Here is a 26,530-nt window from a genome sequence, read left to right as displayed (position 1 = left end):
TCAGAGGACAGTTTACAGTAAGTAAAATACTAGTTTCTCACTGAGAAAGTAATGTTTTGCTTTATGCACTTGTGAGATGGAAGTGTGTTTAGTCACTTAAACAAGCATGGTACACCAAAGAAAACCTTTCCTAAAGGGATCCTGAAGCCTCTATATATTTGCTGCATACTACCCCTCCTCCTGTAGCCCCCCCCCCCCCCACATTCCCTTTAGATTGTAAGCTGGCAAGGGCAGGGCTCTCTCCCCCTTTTGTGTCTTGGTAACCATTATACATTTTATTCATCATGTTAATTTTATCACTGGCATTACCAATTCTATAATTTGTATTTTGTATCATTCTTTGTATTTTGTCACTAATTATGTATCTTGTATATTGGTGTACACCATTGTCTGTATTATTATGTAACCCATGTTTGTTTCTTACTTTGTACAGCGCCACGGAATATGTTGGCGCTTTATAAATCAATAATAATAATAATAATAATACATGTGCTGCAATTCACTACTTACCGTAACTGCAGCGCATGGTTGCCTGCATTTTAGGGCAATTCGGCCTGTGATCCCATTCGTTATAATGAATGGGATTGCAAGTGCCACCTCCACGGAAGACACGGGGCCTCAAGAGGAACTGTAGCAAAAATAACGTTTTATATATATATATATATATATATATATATATATATATATATATATATATATATATATATATATATATATATATTTTATTTTTTTTATTTTTTTTACAGTAGTTATTTAGAAACTATTTAGTCAGAGTTTGCCCACTGTAAAGAGTTTCCTCACCTAATTGGCATTTTGAAATTTACAACAGGTGGCAACATCTTTAGTCCTGTCAGGTGCAGCTCTGAGGAATGTTTGATTACTGAAAGTTCCAAAGTTAGTACACAATATACCCGGTCTTCCAGAAATCTCTGGGGAGAACATTAGGCATATCTAATAAGCCTAGGCTAAGCATCATCTTTGGAGGGCGGGGCTAAATTCAATATAAAGCAATATATAGATAAGAAGTGTTTCTGATGCTGAAACTAGGAAAATTACAGTAAGGTGGGTGTCTTGAAAAATTGATGGTATTCTGCTGCTGTATGTCACTATACCACTGGTGGTGGTGGTGGTGTTGAGGAGGGGGGGAGGGGGGGTATTAATTTTGGTTGCACTTGCTATTGGAAGGAAGATATCTTTCAGAAATGTTTTTCAATTGTATTATAGCTGGGTAAGGGCCCATTTCCACTAGCGTTTAGTATGCAAGGTGATCACTGCATCGCCTCGCATCCCCCCGCAGGTACATCCGGTTGTCTTCTGGACAATCGGATGCGGCGTCATGTGGCTTCCCATCGGTGGCTATGGGGACTCGGATGCGTTCTGCGGAAAACTGCAGCATGCTATCCATAATTTCCCTGCGTTGCATCGCACCAGATCGCTTAGGTAAATTTGCATCAATGCAAACAACTCCATTGATGTGAATTGGTTGCAGTTTCCTTGCGTTGCGATGCGGAGCGGTTTTTGCATTGCAACACGTCTAGCGGAAACGGGCCCTTAGTTGTAGAGGATCAGTAATCAATGACCTGGAAATGTTATTGCAATTCAGGGGACCCTGGCACTTACCTGGGGCTTCCTCCAGCCCCCCATAGCCCACAAGGTCCCGCAGCATCCTCAGGGTCCCCTCCATGGTCCCACTAACGGCCAAGTTATCCTCTTGACTTTGGGCAAAATGCGCATGTGCAGCCTGTCCTCGCACCCGACTCAATCACACGCGCGTCGCTGTGAGTCTCCTGCACATGCGCACTTTCGTTTTTCGAGAAGGGCGCGTGTGATTGAGTTGGGTGCGCGGACAGGCTGCACCTGCACAGTTACGCCCGACTTTAGCCGAAGTTGCCAGGATAACGGGGCCGTTAGCGGGACCATGGAGGGGACCCGGAGGATGCCGAGGGACCTCGTGGGCTATGGGGGGGCTGGAAGAAGCCCCAGGTAAGTGTGAATTTACATTTTACAGCTCTGCTCAGGATCCCTTTTAACCAGACTGAATGTATGTTTTTCTTCCCGTTAGGTAAAATTTGGGCCATGTTTGCCTTTGACCCATTCTCACTTCTTGCGACTGCCTTGGTCATCCTGTTCTTGGTCAAATTCTACAGCAATCGGAGCCAACAGAAGAATCTCCCACCTGGACCCCGACCTCTACCTCTCATTGGGAATCTGCATATGATTGACTCAAGAGAACCTCACAAGTCATTACTAAAGGTATTACAGACGTCTTATTATAACAACGAGGGTTCTTTCAAGCCTGGCTATAACACGAAGATCGGAACAGAAATACAAATATATGTATCAGTTGAAGGAGCATTTAACCTCGGTCATTGTCAGGTTTTTATCATAATAAGTGGGACACCTGGTAATCGTTAAATAAGCAGCATCCCATCAATGCTTCACTTCTGTTGACAGGAGATCCCCTTTATATTACACCATTTGACTCCACATCACCTTCCCGGGCAAGACTCAGTGCTTATAATCCCAACATACCACCACAACCATACTGGCAGTAAACTGTAAAGATTGGTATAAGTAACTGACCAGTCAGTGAATTGCTCTGTTGGACACATTTTTTGAATATATCTCATACTGTTTGTTTTTTATTTGTTGTTTTTTTTGTAAAATAATAATGCAGAAATTATAATTAAAGCAAATCTCCAGACTACTCAGCAGCACTGAAAAAGCTTGGTGTTTCTTTAACAGCATTAGAACTTTGTTTTTCTTACCCAAGCCTCATTTTTAGCTGCACAGAAGAAAACTGCCCGGGCATTTTCCCCTGATGCTGTGCAAAGCATTATGGTATTTCTGATGTTGTTCTCGTTCTGCTGTTTTGGTGCAATTTTTTTTTTTTTTTTTTTATTTGAGATTTAAAGCCTAGTGCACAGCTGGGAGGGGGTGATCAGGACACAGGACAGTTGGAACTGTGTGTCATGCTCCTTGCCACCTCCTTTCAACCAAAAAGATGGCTGCCCCCATGAAATCACAAACATTTGCCTGTTCTTTTAAAACGGAGTGGGCAAGAGATTATATTACCTATCTATTTTAATTAACATAACTAATGTAACGTAATGACAGCACATCTGTTTAGGCTGAAGTTCCCCTTTAACATTTCCTTAAAGGGAAGGTTCAGGGACTGTTTAAAAAAATTAAAAGTCCGCATCCACTTACCTGGGGCTTCCTCCAGCCCGTGGCAGAACTACTGAGCCTGCGCAGTAAAGCCCGGAGGACATCCGATGACGTCAGCGCGCCGCCGTGAGGCGCATTTTGGAACGCGGAAGGAGCCCGACCTGGCCGCCGGCCTGGCCAGGTCGGGTCGGCCACCGGAGACCACCGGCAGCCTGCGGAGCGGCGCCGAGGGCACCTCCTGCCTGCCACGGGCTGGAGGAAGCCCCAGGTAAGTGGATACGGATTTTTATTTTTTTAAAACAGTCCCTGAACCTTCCCTTTTAAAGAGAATCTGTATTGCACAAAAGTAAACATACCAGTGCATTAGGGGCAGTGGCGGCTCCAGCTTCAGATTTTTGGGGGGGCTCAAAAGGGGCACAAGGGCTGGCAGGCGGGGCTTACGGGGGGGGGGGTGGATTTGCGGCGCGCAAAGCACGCCGCTGCGAATAATGGGCGTGGTCATGACGTTGTGTGGGCGGGGCTAACTAACGTAGTTCCATAAAAAAATATGAAGTAAATGCACATAACGACAGACAGCCTTTCACCAGTAAATGCACATAAGAGATAGCTTTTCACCAGTAAATGCACATAATAGATAGCTTTTCACCAGTAAATGCACATAAGAGACAGCTTTTCACCAGTAAATGCACATAATGACTGACAGCGTTTCCCCAGTAAATGCACAAAAGAGACAGCTTTTTCACCAGTAAATGCACGTAATGACAGACAGCCTTTCACCAGTAAATGCACATAAGAGACAGCTTTTCACCAGTAAATGCACGTAATGACAGACAGCGTTTTCCCAGTAAATGCACATAAGAGACAGCGTTTCACCAGTAAATGCATCCATCAACAAATAGAGGATGAGGCGCAGACAGACACACATTGGGACATAGACAGACACACATTGGGGCATAGAGGATGGGGCACAGACAGACACACATTGAGGCATAGAGTATGAGGCACAGACAGACACACACACACTGGGGCATAGAGGATGGGGCAGACAGACAGACACACATTGAGGCACAGAGGATGGGGCAGACAGACAGACACGCACATTGGGGCACAGAGGATAGGGCAGACAAACACAGACACACACTGGGACACAGAGGATGGGGCAGACAGACAGACACACATTGGGTCATAGAGGATGGGGCAGACAGACACACATTGGGGCATAGAGGATAGGGCAGACAGACAGGCACACACATTAGGGCATAGAGGCTAGGGCAGACAGACAGACACACACACATTGGGGCATAGAGGATGGGGCAGACAGACACACATTGGGGCGTAGAGGATAGGGCAGACAGACAGGCACACACATTAGGGCATAGAGGATAGGGCAGACAGACAGACAGACACACAATGGGGCATAGAGGATAGGGCAGACAGACAGGCACACACATTAGGGCATAGAGGCTAGGACAGACAGACAGACAGACAGACAGACACACATTGGGGCATAGAGGATGGGGCACAGACAGACACACATTGAGGCATAGAGGATGAGGCACAGACAGACACACACACACTGGGGCATAGAGGATGGGGCAGACAGACAGACACACATTGAGGCACAGAGGATAGGGCAGACAGACACAGACACACATTGGGGCATAGAGGATGGGGCAGACAGACAGACACACATTGGGACATAGAGGATGGGGCAGACAGACACACATTGGGGCATAGAGGATAGGGCAGACAGACAGGCACACACATTAGGGCATAGAGGATAGGGCAGGCAGACAGACATTGGGGCATAGAGGATGGGGCAGACAGACATTGGGGCATAGAGGATGGGGCAGACAGACAGACACACATTGGGGCATAGAGTATAGGGCAGACAGACACACACAGAACAAGCCAGGCAAAATACAGTTTGCAGCTCTGACGCAGAGGCTTGCTCCATCGCTCCAGTCCTCATGCCTTTAATGCTGTTTAGCTAGCTAGCACTACAAGGCTGGCTGTGACTGCACTCCTCTCCCTGGCCTGCAGCTCCCCTGTTTGTGTCTCTCCCGGTCTTCCCCCAACCCCTCAAGGCTCGCAGTTACTCACTTTTGATGCCGCTGGCTGGTTCTGGTGAGGCACTGGCACCTTAGGTGGTGTGGCAGACAGTCTGTCTGGAGCTGTGAGTGGGTACAGTCTGAGACCATTCTGGCGGGCAGCCAGCAGGGAGCCAAGCTGAGGGTGAGGGAGGAGGATGCCGGGTTGAGGTGGAGGAGTCAGCACTGTCCTCGTACCTGAGGTGCGAGGCTGTGGCCCGTCTGTGGCTGTGTGAGTCGAGACGAGCGCTGCAGTCAGTGCATGCTGAATTGAAATTTGGCGGCATGCAGGGGTCAGCGGGTGCCGGGTGGGCAAATGGCATCGATCTGCTCTGCTCTACATGTGCAGGGGGCGGAGCTAGTCATTCTCTCCAGCCCCCTGCCTATCCAATTCAATCCCACGCCCCCCTGCTCTCCTGATTGGGCAGAGGGCGGATGGACACATCAAACATGGAGCCTGTTTACAGTCCTGGCCGGCCTATGATGAATGCAAGCGCCACCCACAACATGGCGGCCGCCATGTCTAGTGAATGGCGGCTGCGCTGAGCCACAAATGAAGAGTCAGAGACCCGGGGGGGCTTTCAGAGGGGCTCGCAGGATATCAGCTGGGGCTTGAGCCACGGCAAGCCCCAGTGTAGCGCCGCCACTGATTAGGGGACATCTCCTATTCCCCTCTGTCACAATTTCGCCACTCCCCGCCGCATTAAAAGTAGTCAAAAACAGCTTTAAAAAGTTTGTTTATAAACAAACAAAATGGCCACCAAAACAGGAAGTAGGTTGATGTACAGTATGTCCACACATAGAAAATACATCCATACACAAGCAGGCTGTATACAGCCTTCCTTTTGAATCTCAAGAGATCATTTGTGTGTTTACCTTCTGTCCCCTGCAGCTATCATCCACTGAAGAGTGACAGGCTGATTGTTTCTTCCTGCAGAGAGCTCTGCACCTGTCTGTAATTCCTCAGTATGTGACAGCCCAGCCAGCTCCTTTCACAGCCTAACAGAGGACGATTTATCAAGCTTGTAAAAGGCAGCTCTCTTCTCTCACTGACAACAGAGCAGAGATGCTGCCTAATGTAAATAATACACACACGGGAGTGTGCATAGAGGGGGCGTGGAGGGGGGGGGGCATGCATAACAGATCAACTACACTGAAGAGTTGGCAACCTTCCAGACACAGGGCGACAAATCCGACAGGGGAAAGATAAGTTGATTTATTACAGAGACAGTCACAGTAGAAAGTGCTGCAGTAAGCCAGAGCACATTAGAATAGGTTTAGGAACTTGTAGGATAGTAGAAAAAAGGATGACATTTTTGTTACAGAGTCTCATTAAAGGAAAACTGAAATGGTTTTAAAAAAAAAGAAAAGATTTTAACTTCCCCCAGCCCCTTGCAGCCGCCCTGTGCCCGCACCATCATGGAACGATCCTCCGGTCCCCGCCGCAGCTAAGTTTCATCACCACTGACTTGCAAGTCGATGGCAACCGTGCCTGCGCAGCCCTGACTGCGTGCATCCTTGTTTGCGATCTCATCACCGGGATTGTCCTGTGCATGTGCAGTACGAGGTTTTCTCGTACTGCACCAGGGCAGGAGGCTCCCAGCGACAGGAGCGCAAACGAGGACATGCTCGGCTAGGGTCACACAGGCGCAGTGGCCATCGACTTGCAAGTCAGCAGTAACAAAACTTAGCTGTGACGGGGACCGGAGGATCGTTCCATGATGGCACGGGCACAGGGCGGCTGCAAGGGGCTGTCAGAAGCCCCAGGTAAGTTAAAATCTTTTCCTTTTTTGTAAATCATTTCAGTTTTTATTTTAAACCAAACCTGAACAGAAAATTAAAAGTCAAAATAAACACACACACGTCATACTTACCTCCCGTGTACTCTACTCATCAGTATTTTTCTAATCTCCAATGTCCTGTTGGTTCACTGGGATCAACTGAATTCTCAGTCCTCCATTTTAAAAATGGTAATGACCCCATAACAGCTTCCTGGTCAGCACACTGTTAAACTGTAATATTGCCCACTTGAGCTGTAGAGAAATATGGACATTACTTTGCACATCAGTTGCCCTTTCAGTTATAACTGACAGCAACTTATGTATTTCAGTTTTGACAAAATCTTGTCAGAACTAAAAGAAATTGTTACAAGAAAATGGTTAGTTTCCAAGAAGAACTGACAACGAGGTAAGTATGTAATATTAATTTGCAGGTACAGTATATTATGTGTTTATTTTAAATAATTATATTCTGCCTGCTCAGGTTCACTTTAAAGGGATACTGTAGGGGGGTTGGGGGAAATGGGTTGAACTTACCCGGGGCTTCTAATGGTCCCCCGCAGACATCCTGTGCCCGTGCAGCCACTCACCAATGTGGTGAGTCACCACTGATGTCACCAGGAGCGTACTGCGCAGGCCCAGTATGGTCTGTGCCTGCACAGTATGCTCCTGGTGACCTCAGCGGGATCGAGGACACGGCAACGCAGGCGCAGTGGTTTTCAGACTTTAAAGTCTGAAATTACAGAAGTGAACAGGAGGCGGGGGCCGGACCATCGGTGAGTGGCTGCACTGGCACAGGATGTCTGCGGGGGACCATTAGAAGCCCCGGGTAAGTTCAACTCATTTCCCCCCGACCCCCCTACAGTATCCCTTTAAGGACAAACCTATACTGAAGCCAGTAACTTGGGGGAAGCCAGTAAATGGACTGATATGTTTTAGTGTTAACAGTGACTACAGACCCAACATGAGAAGGTAAACAAAAAAACTTGAGAGCAATGAGTGCCACTTTGTAGTAAGATGGAAAAACAACATATGCTTTCACAGCTGTAACTGAAGAATGATTTTACTAGTATAATGTGGGTTCTAAGCCACTGTAAGACAGAAAATTATGCATGTAGGTTTACCAGACCGTAAGTTTTCTCTTATAATTTTTTTTTAAAGATAGCCTGTACATTGTGTCATCCCAATTCAAAACTTCCTGGGAGGAAAACAAGATATTGTAAAAAAAAAAGTAAAAAAAAAATGTTTCACAAAGCAAACCTTTTGGGAGGGACTTCTTCAGAAGGGATTTCTTCAAGCATATTCTCAGATGGGTAAAACCTGGAAAACTTAAAGGAGAACTGTAGTGAGAGGGCTATGGAGGCTGCCGTATGTATTTCCATTTAAGCAATACCAGTTGCCTGGCTGTCCTGCTGATCCTCTACCTCTAATACTTTTAGCCTTAGACCCTGAACAAGCATGCAGCAGATCAGGTTTTTCTGACAATTTTGACAAATATGACAAGATTAGCTGCATGCTTGTTTCTGGTGTGATTCAGATACTACTTCAGCCAAATAGATCAGCAGGGCTGCCAGGCAACTGGTATTGCTTAAAAGGAAACAAATATGGCAGCCTCCATATACCTCTCACTACTGTTCTCCTTTAACATATGTACTGTCCAAGGATACAGACCAGTGTTTTAGTGCAACACAGTGAGGGTGCTAACCACTTACCCAATGTACTGTTTTTCTTTTTTGGTACTTATGGATTATTCTTGTTTGACTTTTTGGATTGCTAATTATTGAAACCCAGCACCAGCACCCAGCATAGGTATTTATCTTCTCTTCTACTGTGATGTATTTGGAATAGCACACCTACAATTTTCTATTTTTTTTAACTGTTATTGAACTCATCAATGTTTGATGAAAATGTTTATCTTATTTATTAAAGGGACTCCGAGCAGTGCAGGAACTATGGAAAGATGCATATCATTTTAAAGCTCTCTTTCTTTCTCCTCTTTCCAAGGATATATAAACCGCCGCCCTACGCCTTTTAGTTTTCACTATTTTCGCGATTGAAATTGCCGCGGCCAAGATTTCAATCGCCAAGATAGAGAAAACTAAAAGGCGTACGGTGACGATTTAGGTGTCACCAGAAAGAGGAGAAAGATAGCTTTAACCCTCCTGGCGGTTTGCTAAAAAATCGCCAGGGGGCAGCAAATCTTTTTTCAAAGAACGGGATCTCCTGGAGGGCTTCCCCGTCGCCATGGCGACGGGGCGGGATGACGTCAACGACGTCGTGACGTCATAGGGGATTCCGATCCACCCCATAGAGCTGCCTGGCACTGATTGGCCAGGCAGCGCACGGGGTCTGGGGGGGGGGGGCTGCGGCGCGACGGATAGCGGCGGATCGGCGGGTAGCGGCGGCGATCGGGCACTGCACGCAGCTAGCAAAGTGCTAGCTGCGTGCAGGAAAAAAAAATTATGCAAATCGGCCCAGCGGGGCCTGAGCGGTGCCTTCCGGCGGCATAGCCCGAGCTCAGCTCGGGCTTACCGCCAGGAAGGTTAAAATGATACCCATCTTTCCATAGTTACATTGTATTACTCAGGACGACTTTTTCCTAAAGTCAGCAGCTCCATTTTGCTGAATGGAGCTGCTGACACTGGGGAAAGTGTCGTCCTGTGTAATACAATGTAACTATGGAAAGATGGATATCATTTTAAAGTTCTCTTTCTCCTCTTTCTGGCGACACCTAAATCGTCACCGTACGCCTTTTAGTTTTCTCTATTTTCGCAATTGAATTTGCGGCCGCGGCAATTTCAATCGCGGAAATAGCGAAAACTAAAAGGCACAGGGGAGAGGTTTATATATCATTGGAAAGAGGAGACAGAGAGCTTTAAAATGATATGCATCTTTCCATAGTTTCTGCACTGCTCGGAGTCCCTTTAAAAAAAAAATAAAAAAAAAAAAAAAAAATTGTTTTTAATAGTACTTCGAAGACATTTACATATTTTTTTTATATGCATTCTTTTTTGCTTATTTCTTGCTTTTACAGATGTCTAAACAGTACGGCTCAATAATAACCGTCCACATGGGTCTGCAAAAGGTGGTTTTCCTCTGTGATTATGACAGCGTGAAAGAAGCTTTTGTGAACCGCGGGGACGAGTTCATCAATAGACCGAGGCTGCCAATATTTTATAAAACAACGAAAGACCATGGTAACTGTTTTACCTCTTCCATTAGATGCAGAACATAACTTTTCAATGCATAAAGTGGACCTAAAGCAAAACGTTTATCCTAATAATCTTGTAATAATTAAAAAAGCTCAGTAAAATAAAAAAGTAACTTACCTACACCATTAGATCACAGATTAGTTGAAACTGACAGTTGTCTGCTCATACTTGCCCAATCAGCATAAAACACTCCCCTTTTATTATCTTGGGCATGAAGGGAAGAAGATGATTGCTCTTTCAGCTGAAGCCACTCCCCTCTACAGCCTATAATATGCTTTCAGGCTAGGTGGGCAGTGAGGTGCAGGAAGGGAGGGTGAGTGCAACAGGTAGCTTGAATTTGCAATGCATGTGGAAATGAGAAGAGAAGCAGTAGGTTTATGTATGATATATGTTCCTGTTATGTTCCTGCTATGTTTTGCAATAGTTGAATCATTTTTTTGTACGTAACTTTTTTTTCCAGGGGCAATGCTCGTACACGTTTCATGTAAAGCTACCAGAGTGGTAGCTACATGAAACACCACTAGAGGGCGCATGTGTCCCTCTAGTGCGATCGTCGCCGGCATCTATAGCAAACAGGGGAACGCGTATATAACGCGTTCCCCTGTTTGGCTTCTCCTGTCGCCATGGCGACGATCGGGATGACGTCATGGACGTCAGCCGACGTCCTGACGTCAGGCACACCCGATCCAGCCCATAGCGCTGCCCGGAACTTATTGATCCGGGCAGCGCAGGGCTCTGTCGGGGGGGGCACTCTTCAGCCGCTACGTGCGGCCGATCGCCGCAGAGCGGCGGCGATCAAGCTGTGCGCGCGGCTAGCAAAGTGCTGGCTGCGCGCACAGCACTTTACAGCAAGAAAATCGCTCCACCAGGGGCTGAGATCTCCCCCTGCGCGGCATAGCCCGAGCTCAGCTCGGGCTTACCGCCAGGGAGGTTAAACATGTCTGGATACAGGTGATAGAATAGCATTGCATGTTGATGATATATGGTTTTGAAGTTCTCTCTTCTATTTAGAATGGATACTACAGCCTGATTGTTTCAAACCAGTTTTCATTTGTGTCCAAAACATTCTCTTTTCTCAAAGGAAAGTCCCTTTCTCGAGATGTGTATACGCTGCAGTGAGCCCTCCAGTGTTGGGCAATGCACTTACTTGGTGCCACCAATTAAAAATGGTTTTAGGTTCAATCTGGGTAAAATTAATGTTAGGAACTTTACACTTTAAAGAGAAGCTTTCAGCCATACTATCTCAGGAAAAAAAACAACACATATATATAAGTAGATAAATACTTGCTCTACTTACATAACATATGTATTGCACTGTCCACGTTTTGATTTTAGTGATTTTCTACAATATAAAAAAAAAGAGAAAATCCTTCCCATTTTATTTCTGTGGCTATTTTGAAGCCAATCCTGATGTTGTTTCCTTCCTTACTCTCCTCTGCCTGATTGTGTATGCATTGCCCACCCTCCACTATAGAAAGTGCATTGTCTCAGCATGAGAAATATTGGCCAATCAGAGAGGAACAGAGGTGTGGGAGGGGAAAACAGGAGGGAAAGAGGCTTCAGCCAATCAGGCTGCATTAAGTCTGAGGGGAAGTAGAGAAGCAAAAAAAAGACAACCCACCATGCCCTGCAACTTCTCTTTTGTGTACCAAATGTTCTGTGTACCAAATAAGAGTCATGTAAACTGGGAAATGATATTTAATCAACAAGAAAAGTAATGGTGATTTTAACTTTTGAATCGACTGGTTAGCATCCTTATTACTTGTTTACCAGATAAAAATAAAGAATTGATTTTTGATTTTATGCCCAAAAGTTACTCTTTAAATAAAGTGGTTACCGTTGTCCTTGGTTGATTTGGAAAATATTGGCAGCTTCGGTCTGTTGGCAAATTCATCACCGTGGTTGAGAAGCGCATCTTTTATAGTGTCATATCCACACAGGAAGACAACCTTTGTGAGTCCCATGTGTATCGTCACCACGGGGCCGTACTTCTTAGACAGCTGTGAACAGGAGAAAGGAGAACGTAGAGAAGCGAAAAAAAAGGACAACCCAGCATGTTCAACAACTTCCTTTTTGTGTACAAAATGTTGTGTGTACCAAATAAGAGTCAGGTAAACCGGGGAATGATGATTTATTAACAAGAAAAGTAATAATGATTTTAACTTTTGGATTGCCATGTTAGCATCCTTACTACTTCTTTATCAGTTAAAAGTAAAGAATTGATTTTTTTATTTTATGCCCGACAGTTACACTTTAATTCCCTGCTGTCAGTAAAGGTGTTGTAACCTCTGTGATTTCTGACCTGGGGGCCATTAAAAACGCTACACAATAGCCCAGTTTGTGCGTATGTATTAGTACACAGGATGAGAGGATCAAATCTCCGGTGGCATTGAGTACTATTCCCCTTCTGAGTCATAGCAACTCGGAGAGAGAAGTAATTCCGGACACCCTGATTTACCCTTGCACGCCCTGCCCACTGTAGCATTACTGCTATAGCGGTGCCTAGTTTTGGCACTCGGGGGTGAGTGCCATGCGTCAATACCACCTGGATTGCAGTTTGCCCCTATGAAAGCTCCGACTCTGGCCCCACAGTACAAATCTCCAGCTAAGCCACTTGGAAATAATTGATATCTGCATAATAAGTGTTAGTTGGCTAAACATTCTGTTATATTTATACATTTGGTTATTTTTCTATCTAGCTACTGTCAGTCTCAGAGGGCTTGAGAATTGCAGCCAACAAGGCCATGCTTAGTGGGGCCACCCAAGAACTTCTTACTGAATAAAAACTGTCCCCAAGCAGGATTTAAAGAGGAACTCCAGTAAAAATATCGTAATAAAAAAGTGCTTAATTTTTACAATAATTATGAATAAATGATTCAGTCAGTGTTTGCCCATTGTAAGATCTTTCCTCTCCCTGATTTACATTCTGACATGTATCACATGGGGACATTTTTACTGTTGGCAGTAGTGTTGGGCGAACATCTAGATGTTCGGGTTCGGGCCGAACAGGCCGAACATGGCCGCGATGTTCGGGTGTTCGACCCGAACTCCGAACATAATGGAAGTCAATGGGGACCCGAACTTTTGTGCTTTGTAAAGCCTCCTTACATGCTACATACCCCAAATTTACAGGGTATGTGCACCTTGGGAGTGTGTACAAGAGGGAAAAAAAATTTAGCAAAAAGAGCTTATAGTTTTTGAGAAAATCGATTTTAAAGTTTCAAAGGGAAAACTGTCTTTTAAATGCGGGAAATGTCTGTTTTCTTTGCACAGGTAACATGCTTTTTGTCGGCATGCAGTCATAAATGTAATAAAGATAAGTGGTTCAATAAACAGGGACCACGCGGCAACGCTAACCCAGCAGCAGCAGACGTGATGGAACAGGAGGAGGCGCAGGAGGAGAAGGCCACGCTTTGTGAGACACAACAACCCAGGCCTTGCATGAGGACAAGAAGCGTGCGGATAGCATGCTTTGTACCGCCATGCAGTCATAAATGTAATAAAGATAAGTGGTTCAATAAACAGGGACCACGCGGCAACGCTAACCCAGCAGCAGCAGACGTGATGGAACAGGAGGAGGCGCAGGAGGAGAAGGCCACGCTTTGTGAGACACAACAACCCAGGCCTTGCATGAGGACAAGAAGCGTGCGGATAGCATGCTTTGTACCGCCATGCAGTCATAAATGTAATAAAGATAAGAGGTTCCATAAACAGGGACCGGCAACGCTAACCCAGCAACAGCAGCACACGTGATGGAACAGTAGGAGGCGCAGGAGGAGAAGGTCACGCTTTGTGAGACACAACAACCCAGGCCTTGCATGAGGACAAAAAGCGTGCGGATAGCATGCTTTGTACCGCCATGCAGTCATAAATGTAATAAAGATAAGAGGTTCCATAAACAGGGACCGGCAACGCTAACCCAGCAGCAGCAGCAGCAGCACACGTGATGGAACAGGAGGAGGCGCAGGAGGAGAAGGCCACGCTTTGTGAGACACAACAACCCAGGCCTTGCATGAGGACAAAAAGCGTGCGGATAGCATGCTTTTTACCGCCATGCATGCAGTCATAAATGTAATAAAGATAAGAGGTTCAATAAACAGGGACCGGGCGGCAACGCTAACCCAGCAGCAGCAGCACACGTGATGGAACAGGAGCAGGCGCAGGAGGAGAAGAAGGCCATGCTTTTTGAGACACAACAACCCAGGCCTTGCATGAGGACAAAAAGCGTGCGGATATAGCAGCAATGCTTTTTGCCGCCATGCAGTCATAAATGTAATACAGATGAGAGGTTCAATAAACAGGGACCGGAAACGCTAAACCATCCCAGATGTTCATTGGTCATGTTACTTGGTTGGGGTCCTGGAGTGTTGCGTAGTTGTTTCCAATCCAGGATTGATTCATTTTAATTTGAGTCAGACGGTCTGCATTTTCTGTGGAGAGGCGGATACGCCGATCTGTGACGATGCCTCTGGCAGCACTGAAACAGCGTTCCGACATAACGCTGGCTGCCGGGCAAGCCAGCACCTCTATTGCGTACATTGCCAGTTCGTGCCAGGTGTCTAGCTTCATGCCCGGTTTCAGGTCCAGCGGTGCCAGCCACAAATCCGTCTGTTCCTTTATTCCCCTCCAAATTTCCTCCCCTGTGTGCTGCTTATCCCCAAGGCAGATCAGCTTCAGCAACGCTTGCTGATGCATGCCAACAGCTGTGCTGCACTGCTTCCACGATCCTACTGCTGCTGGTGCTGGGTTAGCGTTTCCGGATGAGGTACAGCTTTGAGATGCGTTGGAGGAGAAGGAGTCAGAGAGGTAGGTGCTGCTGTTGTTATCCAGTGGGAGGGATGGCGGTGCAGCTGTTTGCGGCGTGGGCAACACCCGCGCCGTAGCAGGTGAGGAATCGCTGCCAGGCTCCACAAGGTTCACCCAGTGCGCGGTAAGGGAGATGTATCGACCCTGGCCGAACGCACTCGTCCAGGTGTCAGTGGTGAGGTGAACCTTGCAGGCAACGGCATTCTTCAAGCTTCGGGTTATTTAGCTGACCACGTGCTCATGCAACTCAGGCACTGCAGAGCGCGCAAAGTGGTAGCGGCTGGGAACCACGTAACGTGGGATGGCCACTGACATCATGCCCTTGAAGCTGTTTGTCTCCACCACTCGATATGGCAGCATTTCGCAGGCCAGAACCTTGGCTATGCTGGCTGGCTGTTACTGCCACGGCCCGGGGGTCATTTGCTGGCAATTTCCTCTTGCGCTCAAACATCTCAGAGACAGACAACTCAACCGTAGGGCTGCACACCGAAGGGCTGTTGGTTGTTGTGTTTGATGAACACTGGGAGACCTCAAGAGCACTAGTCCGGAAAGTGACAGTGTCAGCATCGTCTGATGTTTGTGAATGTTGTGAACCACGCAATGGCTGGGCTACTGCTGCTGCTGAGGCGGGTCTGGTGGTGAGTCTGGTGAACCCAAGGGAGGCAGTGTTGCTGGTGGTACCCTGTCCTGCCGCGTTTGCCCACAGAGTGGGATGTTTGGATAGAATGTGGCGGCTCATGCTGGTGGTGGAGAGGTTGTTAATACTTTTCCCCCTGCTCAGGCGGGTCTTGCACACCTTGCAAATCGCCATGGTAACATCCTCAGTGCAGTCTTCAAAGAAAGCCCAGACTTTGGAGCACCTGCCTTGCTGGCGATTTCTGTTTGCGCCTCTTTTGCCTCTCACTTGAACTTCCATGCTTGCGGTGCCTGAAATTGCGCGCCGCCTACCTTGTGGCACAAGGCGAACTCGTGCAGCAGTGGGTTCCTCAACAGACTCATCTGTGCTGCTGCTACGACGGCGATGTTCTCGTTCACAAACAAAATCTGGGTCTATGTCCACATTGTCCATACCCTCCTCTTCCATCTCCTCAAACTCGTCATATGTCATTGTGGGGGGCCGCCGCCGTGGAGTAGAGCTCCCCAGAACAACCTCTGCGCAGCTCACTCCAACGTTGTCTGGTTATCTGGCAGTTGTGTGCGTGGTGTCGCTGCCGGTTGTGTCAGCTTTGTGCCCACTGGCTCCTTGTAACTGGCTGAGGACTCGGACCTCGTGCGTGATGTGCTGGTGCTGCTTAACCCACTGCTGGACGCTTGAGAGGTCATCCAAGTAATTATCTGGTCCTGTTCTTTTGGATCTGTGAGGGTTGTTGTCCTGGACAACATGGGCGGTATTGAGTGGGTTTTCTTGGGTGCTCCCCTGTGGCCTGTACGTGAACCGTCAGGGGAAACACCTCTTCCCTTGCCCCTCCCTCTTTCACCGGATTTCTTCCTCATTTCACTTATCCTTAAAGTACACGCTGACTGGCAGCAGTACAGTGGCAGTACAGAAATGCTATACAGTGGTGGGTGAGCGGTGTACCACTATTGTCAGCAGCGACACAGAGCACAATGCTATACAGTGGCGGGTGAGCGGTGTACTACTGTTCCCAGCAGACACAGAGTGGAAGTAAACACAATGCTATATAGTGTGGCTGAGCCGTGTACACAGAGTGGCATTAAACACAATGCTATATAGTCTGCTATATAGTCACCCCGAACAGGGTGATGTTCTGCAGAACCCGAACAGTGGCAAACACTGTTCGCCCAACACTACTGGGAGGGAACGCAGATTTTAGTACCTAAACACACGATACAACATGTTTTCCGGGGTCGGACTCTGAGGCACATACAGATGGTCCCGATCATCATCCTCATCATACAACTCTTCTCCTGAGTCTGACCCACCCACCACCTCTGCCACCCCAACATCCCCAGACACAGACCCCTCATCGTCCTCAACATTAACTTGGGATGCTGGCCTGAGCCAGACCTCCTCCTCCACATCAGGCCCCATCATCTCCTCAATGGCAGCCCTCATTAATCGCTCTGGCGACGGACCGATGGACACAACGTTCTCCTCCGGGGAGGGCTGCTGCTGACCACTGGCTGCTGGGGTGGATGTTATAGCTTGCGTGGGGCGTTGGCTGTTGCTGTTGTTGGGAGTGCTGCTCACAGCGGAGGTCTCTGGGGAACTCATGTTGAGCTCATATAGTGGTTGACGGTGAGTGGAGTATTACTGATCCCAGCAATATACACACTGACTGGCAGAGTACGCAATGCTATATAGTGTGGCTGAGCGGTGTACACAGAGTGGCAGTAAACACAATGCCATATAGTCTGGCTGAGCGAGCGGTGTACTACTGTTCCCAGCAGAATCAGAGTGGCAGTAAACAATGGTATATAGTCTGGCTGAGCAGTGTACACAGAGTGTCAGTAAACAATGGTATATAGTCTGGCTGAGCGGTGTACACAGAGTGTCAGTAAACAATGGTATATAGTCTGGCTGAGCGGTGTACACAGAGTGTCAGTAAACAATGGTATATAGTCTGGCTGAGCGGTGTACACAGAGTGTCAGTAAACAATGCAATATAGTCTGGCTGAGCGGTGTACACAGAGTGTCAGTAAACAATGCTATATAATCTGGCTGAGCGGTGTACACAGAGTGTCAGTAAACAATGGTATATAGTCTGGCTGAGCGGTGTACACAGAGTGTCAGTAAACAATGGTATATAGTCTGGCTGAGCGGTGTACACAGAGTGTCAGTAAACAATGGTATATAGTCTGGCTGAGCGGTGTACACAGAGTGTCAGTAAACAATGGTATATAGTCTGGCTGAGCGGTGTACACAGAGTGTCAGTAAACAATGGTATATAGTCTGGCTGAGCGGTGTACACAGAGTGTCAGTAAACAATGGTATATAGTCTGGCTGAGCGGTGTACACAGAGTGTCAGTAAACAATGGTATATAGTCTGGCTGAGCGGTGTACACAGAGTGGCAGTAAACACAATGCTATATATAGCGTGGCTGAGCGAGGTGCACAGTGGCAGTACACACAATGCTATATAGCCAGGCTAAGCCGTGTACACAGAGTGTCAGAAAACACAATGCTATATATAGCATGGCTGAGCGAGGTACACAGTGGCAGTAAACAATGCTATATATATAGTGTGGCTGAGCGAGCGGTGTACTACTGTTCCCAGCAGCGACACACAATGACTGGGGGGGACCCTGGCTAGCGTGGCTGGAGAGCGAACTACCCTGCCTGCCTACCCAAAGCTAAACCCACAGAGAAATGGCGGAGATATGACGTGGTTCGGGTATTTATTTACCCGAACCACGTGACCGTTCGGCCAATCAGAGCGCGTTCGGGCCCGAACCACGTGACCCGTTCGGCCAATCACAGCGCTAGCCGAACGTTCGGGGAACGTTCGGCCATGCGCTCTTAGTTCGGCCATGTGGCCGAACGGTTTGGCCGAGCACCGTCAGGTGTTCGGCCGAACTCGAACATCACCCGAACAGGGTGATGTTCTGCAGAACCCGAACAGTGGCGAACACTGTTCGCCCAACACTAGTTGGCAGGTGATGTAGCTGCTGCATGCTTTTTTGGCAGTTGGAAACAGCTGTAAACAGCTATTTCCCACAATGCAACAAGGTTCACAGACAGGAAACTGCCAGAAGTACCACGATCCTCAGAGCTTCTTGTGGGAGGGGTTTCACCACAATTTCAGTCATACAGCGCCCCCTGATGGTCTGTTTGTGAAAAGGAATAGATTTCTCATGTAAAAGGGGGTATCAGCTACTGATTGGGATAAAGTTCAATTCTTGGTCGGAGTTTCTCTTTAAATCCTGATCCTCTATGTCTAAAGCAGTGCCCTTAACCAGAACACCATCCAGCTACTGTTGTCACATTATCAGAGTTGGGGTGTTCCCCCCTACTTCCTCTGACTACAGACACCCGACCCCCCGGAAATAAATGGTTTCATTCAACCATTCATGGTTGGCATCCATTACTTTTAATGATGTCTCACATACCCACAGACTTGCCCAGCAGCTGCCGCATAAGCAGAAGGCAAAAACAAAAAAGTAAAAAAACAGGCATTATGAATTTCAAGCACATCTAGGCACAAAACCGATTTTGTCACCACCACTTTGCTTCTTTATGCTGTTTGCATGCGCTTAAGCCTCGTACACTTGTTTGAGCTATGTTGACCAACAAGGATTGGGACATTGCAGAACCAAGGCAGTACAGATGCATTGCTAGCCTGTTGGCTAGTGACAAGTTCTGATGCTATGTGGGGGAGGGGTGTAGGCCTGTGCAGCGGGGCACAAGTGACTTCACATGGTGGCTAGGGTGAATGTGGGGAGAACAATACCAGTGGTCGGCCTAATCAACTTTCCGGGCCAACCGCTGGCCGAGGTGTCAGGTGGCATCAGGGGTCACTGTGCTTGCGCTAGATCACCAGTATCATATTGCATTTCTCCTATGTAGGGCTTGTCTTTTCTAATGGTGAGAGCTGGAAGGCCATGAGACGATTCACTATTTCCACTATGCGAGATTACGGGATGGGGAAGAAAGCCACAGAGGACAAGATCAATGTAGAAACTGAATTTTTGGTGCAGGCAATCAAATCTTATGGAGGTGAGTGTTGGTTCAATTAGTAAGTCTTGAAGTATACCTATACTGAGGGCACCTACACCTGACTTCCTATACTGGGGGCACCTATGCCTGGCTACCTATACTGAGGGCACCTACACCTGACTTCCTATACTGGGGGCACCTATGCCTGGCTACCTATACTGAGGGCACCTACACCTGACTTCCTATACTGGGGGCACTTATGCCTGGCTACCTATACTGAGGACACCTACACCTGACTTCCTATACTGAGGGCACCTATGCCTGGCTACCTATACTGAGGGCACCTACACCTGACTTCCTATACTGGGGGCACCTATGCTTGGCTATTTATACTGAGGGCACCTATACCTGGCTACCTATACTGAGGGCACCTACACCTGACTTCCTATACTGAGGGCACCTATGCCTGGCTACCTATACTGAGGGCACCTATGCCTGGCTACCTATACTGAGGGCACCTACACCTGACTTCCTATACTGGGGGCACCTATGCTTGGCTACTTATACTGAGGGCACCTATGCCTGGCTACCTATACTGAGGGTACCTTCACCTGACTTCCTATACTGGGGGCACCTATGCTTGGCTACCTATACTGAGGGTACCTTCACCTGACTTCCTATACTGGGGGCACCTATGCTTGGCTACTTATACTGAGGGCACCTATGCCTGGCTACCTATACTGAGGGTACCTTCACCTGACTTCCTATACTGGGGGCACCTTTGCTTGGCTACTTATACTGAGGGCACCTATGCCTGGCTACCTATATTGAGGGTACCTTCACCTGACTTCCTATACTGAGGGCACCTATGCCTGGCTACCTATACTGAGGGCACCTTCACCTGACTTCCTATACTGGGGTACCTATACTTGGCTACTTATACTGAGGGCACCTATGCCTGGCTACCTATACTGAGGGTACCTTCACCTGACTTCCTATACTGAGGGCACCTATGCTTGGCTACCTATACTGAGGGCACCTATGCCTGGCTACCTATACTGAGGGTACCTTCACCTGACTTCCTATACTGAGGGCACCTACACCTGACTTCCTATACTGAGGGCACCTATGCTTGGCTACTTATACTGAGGGTACCTTCACCTGACTTCCTATACTGAGGGCACCTATGCCTGGCTACCTATACTGAGGGTACCTTCACCTGACTTCCTTTACTGGGGGCACCTATACTTGATACTTGGCTAACTAACTACTTATACTGAGTCTGAGGTTGTTTTTTCTTCTTTTTTTTCTGCGGGGGGAGGGGGGGGGTTGGGGTTGGGATGGGGAGTTGCACCACTGCTAAAACGTACAATACAAAATGTTGGTGCAGTGCAATCATTTCAACACAGGGCCTAACTGTCCCACAGATTTTTATTAATATTCCTAAAATGTTCTGGACTTAATTTTTAAAGGATACCCGAACTGAATTGTGACATAATGAGATAGACGTGTGTATGTACAGTGCCTAGCACACAAATAACTATGCTGTGTTCCTTTTTTTCTTTCTCTGCCTGAAAGAGTTAAATATCAGGTATGTAAGTGGCTGACTTAGTCCTGACTCAGACAGGAAGTGACTACAGTGTGACCCTCACTGATAAGAAATTCCCCTTTTTTTACCTCTTTCTTGCTCTCAGAAGCCATTTTCTGCTAGGAAAGTGTTGTATAGTTGGAATTTCTTATCAGTAAGGGTCAAAGTAGTCATTTCCTGTCTGAGTCAGGACTGAGTCAGCCACTTGCGTACCTTCTATTTAACTCTTTCAGGCAGAGAAAGGAAAAAAAGGAACACAGCATAGTTATTTGTGTACTAGGCACTGTACATACACATGTCTATCTCATTACGTCACATTTCAGTTCGGGTATCCTTTAAGTGTATTTCTATCCATTTCATGGTTGTTATTATTAAGCTCAACACACACCATACAATCTTGGTTGTACAGATTTACCAAATCTATGTAATATAATGGCCAACAGATTGAAAATACCTTGAATGATTGATTGGTTAAGCTCTTGTACTACATGAAAGTGGTAAGATTGAACAACCAAGATTGTATGGTGTGTGTTGAGCCTTAGTATTTTTCTATTATACATATGTGATGTGTCTCGAAGATCGGAGCGTTTGGTGTGATGTGTCGCGACTTCAAAAAGTTTGGGAACCACTGCCCTAGAGCCACATTACTCCATGCCATGCACTAATACAAATCTACCAATCAGAAACAGCCTGTATGCATGTTGGATCATTGTGGCTCTGTACAATGAACAAGCTGACACATCCAGTGATGATCCTAATCAGCTAATCTACAATTACGCAAAATGTCTTGTACATTTTTGCACTTATGCTTATGCGTAAATACGAGTTGTAAATTCAATGGATTTCATAGGGTTTCGTTATTTGGCCTAAAATTTTGCGTAATTTTCACATAATTTCATGCCGACTTTGGCAGTGAATAGCAAAGTCCCCATACATGGTAGGGATCCCAAAATTGCTACATATGTTAAAGGGGTTCTGTTTTGGGTTTCTGAGAAGAAAAACAGACCCTTACCTTGGGCTTCTATCAGCCCCGTGCAGCGGTAATGTCCCACGCCGTCCTCCTCCCATCTGCTGTTCTCCGCCGCCGGCCCCGGTCTAAGCGGCATGGGATCCAACTGCGGCTGCGTTACAGTGGCCGCGCACCCGCTCGCTTCCGCCTGCGTCATCGGAAGCTTACTGCGCAAGCGCAGTACAAGGCTCCATTGTACTGCGCCTGCGCAGTAAGCCTCAGATGACGCGAGCGGAGTCACGGCAACGCGCATTATTCGTCTGTGTGACAGCCGAATAATAGCCCGGTGCCGGCTACGGGGAACGGCAGATGGGAGCAGGACGGCGTGGGACATTACCACTGCAGGGGGCTGATAGAAGCCCAAGGTAAGTGGCAGTTTTTCTCCTCAGGAACCCCCACAGAACCCCTTTAAGGAGAATAGTGGGTGTAAGTCATAAAAAGAATTTTCCAAAAAGACCTTGTAGTGTGTTTAGCTCACAGGGACAACAATAGATGATTTTCATATTCAGCAGTGGTGCATTGTGGGAGACATCATATGCTCACCACAATCTCAATTCAGAGATATACAGGCATCCTCAGACTCCAGTGATTATTTTCTATACAACGTTACAGAGAATACCACCAGTAATAAATGTCCACTCATCTTGGTCTATGCAGTTGTGAATATTTACCGATTTAATCGATGCCTACACTGCACACATCCCATATGCCAGCTCCCCCATCCCCTGGTGAAGGCAGACAACAGCTTTGAGATACACTGGAACCCAGTCTCTGGGCCCCAAGACAGTCATTGTGGCTGTAGTTGCTGTATGTGCACCTCTGCCTTTTATGTAATCAATACATACACAATCACTGTATATCCCGGTGTAATATTGGTATACCATAGACAGGGCCGGTTTAAGCAACAATGAGGCCCCAGGGCAAAATAAACCTGCCCCCCCCCCCCAACAGATACCCTGGAACAAAAATCAGCATTAAGGGACCTTTTTTGCAGCTGGTATAGTCAGGGTTTCAAGCCCCAATCGGTCGGAGCTCCAAATTCTGACTACCCCAGCCTGCATGGGGGACAAGGGGTTAAACAGTTTCAGGAGGGGGGACCCCACATAATTAAAAAAAAATCCCACTCTCTAAACCTAAAAATAAATAAATGGGAAAATAGGAAAAAATGCAATTTTTTTTCCTCTTGTAGCCACTGGGGGCCCCTAGAGGCTCTGGGGCCCTGGGGCAATTGCCCCCTTTGCCTCTATGGTAGCGCCGACCCTGACCATAGAAAAGGCACTGTGGTAACATATAGTAGAATGCAGTGCATTTTTAAGGCAATTATAATAATTTTCCTGGTTTCAGCATCAGAAACACGTCCTATATTTATAAATTGCTGCTTATTGGTGTAGCCCGTCCTTACCCGTGATGCTTAGCCTAAGCTGTTTAGCTAAGTGGATTTTTCCTCCCAGAGCATTCTGGAAGAACAAGCATGTTTTTCAGTGGCTTTGGAATTCTCAGAAATAAACATTCTGCAGAGATGCACCGGACATGACTAAAGATGTCGCCACCTGTAATACATTCCAGAATGCAAATCAGGGAGAGGAAAGTTTTTTTTACAATGGTTAAATACTGGCTAAATAATTTATTAATAAATATTGTGGAAAAAAAAAGTTATTTTCACTACAGTTCCTCTTTAATTTATTTGTATCTGTTTTCTTTCAAGAAAAGCCATTTGTTACTCTCAACCTTATTAATACTTCCGTGGCTAATATAATAATTTCCATCGTGTTGGGTCACCGATTCAGTTATGATGATCCTACTATAGTGAAACTGATGGATCTACTGAATGAAAACACGACTAACTTTGGTGCTGGTATGGTACAGGTAAGTTTAAAGTGCTATGAAACTCAGCATTTCTTCTTTGCTTTAAAATATTCTTTACAGCATAAAAGGTAGTACCAGAAAAAAGCACTGGTAGCAGGACTGCATTCAAACAGTTAAACACAACACTTTCTTCTACCATGGGAAGCTTAGCACTGATGCCAAAGTGTAATGGATTGCAGAGACACCGCCGCGTGGTCTGGCAGCGGGGCGGCTGTCTCCGCGTTCAGACTGGCGGTTTCCACACAGCAGCATGCGTCTGGTTTGTCTGAGCCTAGTAGTGCACACAGATGGAGAGCTACACGCGCGAGGAGGCAGGACATTTATGCCAGTAGGAGAGGGATCAGCTGATCAGGACGATCAGCTGATCCCAGCGCAGTGGGCGATTGGCTGAGTGGTGCTGGGCGGCACTGAGGAGCGCTGCACTATATATACATCTTGCCTGTCAGTTGCTGGTTGTCTGCCGTTGCGAATACTTACGTGTGAGCACTCAGACCAGTCAGATTCCACAGTGTGTTAGAACCAGGAGGACCTGGGAATTCACACTTAGCCAGATTACGCTTGTGTTATATATTAGACCAGTTCCAGGGTGTTGTGACCAAGGATCTCACACCCAAGCTTAGGGATACTGTGTCATTGCTGTGTTATACTTTAGACCAGTTCCAGGGTGTTGTGACCAAGGACCTCACACCCAAGCTTAGGGATACTGTGTCATTGCTGTGTTATACTTTAGACCAGTTCCAGGGTGTTGTGACCAAGGACCTAACACCCAAGCTTAGGGATACTGTGTCATTGCTGTGTTATACTTTAGACCAGTTCCAGGGTGTTGTGACCAAGGACCTCACACCCAAACTTAGGGATACTGTGTCATTGCTGTATTATACTCTAGACTAGTTCCCGGGTGTCGAGACCAAGGACCTCACACCCCAGGCTAGGACTTTGTTATATTTATATGTTATGACTATTTGCTCTGTCGACCTTTCTCTTGCTTTCTGATTCGGTACCTCTGCATATCTGCCTTACCTGTTGCCAGACCCTGCCTGTACCCGGTTACCGAATCAGTCTCTGTACCTCATCTGCTCGTGTGTTGCCGACCTGGCCTGCCCGACTTCCCAGGCTGTCACTCTCCCTGAGTGCTCAGTCTATCTGTACTAGCAGGTGTCAGCTGCTACCAGTCCACCAGGTGTCAGCTGCAACCAGGACTCCCGCTCCTCAGAGAGTCCGGCCTGTTAGCAGCCAGTGCCCTCTTGCTCTGGAGTCCTCTGGCTGCAGTACAGTCTACCAGCTGATTATTATTATCCCTGGTTGCCAGGTCCTCACTATCAAGGAGATAGTTTCTGCACTTCCCACGGCCACCTGCCCCTCAGGTGGTTCTTGGCCGAGCTGCTTATATCTCCCGCTTCTCGGGAGATAGCCTTCAGTTCATCAAGCACTTTTACTTATTAGGTGTCCAGAGGTTAGACATACTTGTTTTATTGGTGATTCTGCAGATCATCCATAATCAAGTATACATCTGTGTTATTGATGATTCTGCAGATCATCAATAATCAGATTCTCTCTGTGTGCTGACACCAATCGTTACACAAAGTTACATAGTTACATAGTTACATAGTTATTTTGGTTGAAAAAAGACATACGTCCATCGAGTTCAACCAATATAAAGTACAACACCAGCCTGCTCCCTCACATATCCCTGTTGATCCAGAGGAAGGTGAAAAAACCATTACAAGGCATGGTCCAATTAGCCCCTAAAGGGAAAAATTCCTTCCCGACTCCAGATGGCAATCAGATAAAATCCCTGGATCAACATCACAAGTTGAGGAAGTTATTATATTATCTTGTTTGTTTGCTTATCAGCCACTATTACTAAACATCGCTAGCAGTGCTGCAGATAAATACAAGGAGAAAGTGTACAGAGGAGAAGGCACACTCTCGCTGGATACATTATAATACATAAATGCACCAGCTATTTAATAAAGTTAAATTGCAGCTTTCAGAGCAGATAAACTGTGCTTTGGTAACTTGTAATTTGTAAATGGACAAAATTCCTTCTACACAACAGCAAATATGATGACTATGGGTAGGAAAACATGTACAAGATCTTCTCAAAAAATTAGCATATTGTGATAAAGTTCATTATTTTCTGTAATGTACTGATAAACATTAGACTTTCATATATTTTAGATTCAAACACACACAACTGAAGTAGTTCAAGCCTTTTATTGTTTTAATATTGATGATTTTGGCATACAGCTCACGAAAACCCAAATTTCCTATCTCAAAAAATTAGCATATTTCATCCGACCAATAAAAGAAAAGTGTTTTTAAAACAAAAAAAGTCAACCTTCAAATAATTATGTTCAGCTATGCGCTCAATACTTGGTCGGGAATCCTTTTG

General features: G+C 46.6%; 1 protein-coding gene across 1 annotated transcript in view; it reads left to right on the top strand.

Annotated features, from left to right (window-relative positions):
• LOC137571192 (cytochrome P450 2K4-like) overlaps positions 1 to 26,530 on the top strand; it is a 45,929-nt gene continuing 19,399 nt past the window's right edge. Inside the window, exons 1-5 of the mRNA XM_068280016.1 lie at positions 1 to 17; positions 2,063 to 2,253; positions 10,071 to 10,233; positions 19,583 to 19,732; positions 23,975 to 24,135. Of these exons, the coding sequence (XP_068136117.1) occupies positions 2,077 to 2,253; positions 10,071 to 10,233; positions 19,583 to 19,732; positions 23,975 to 24,135 (651 nt within the window). The 5' untranslated portion in view covers positions 1 to 17; positions 2,063 to 2,076. The remainder of the gene's footprint in view (positions 18 to 2,062; positions 2,254 to 10,070; positions 10,234 to 19,582; positions 19,733 to 23,974; positions 24,136 to 26,530) is intronic.

This window comes from Hyperolius riggenbachi, chromosome 4 (assembly GCF_040937935.1).
Source record: "Hyperolius riggenbachi isolate aHypRig1 chromosome 4, aHypRig1.pri, whole genome shotgun sequence".
In the NCBI taxonomy this organism is placed as follows: domain Eukaryota; kingdom Metazoa; phylum Chordata; class Amphibia; order Anura; family Hyperoliidae; genus Hyperolius; species Hyperolius riggenbachi.
This window is presented reverse-complemented; position numbering and strand designations above follow the sequence as displayed.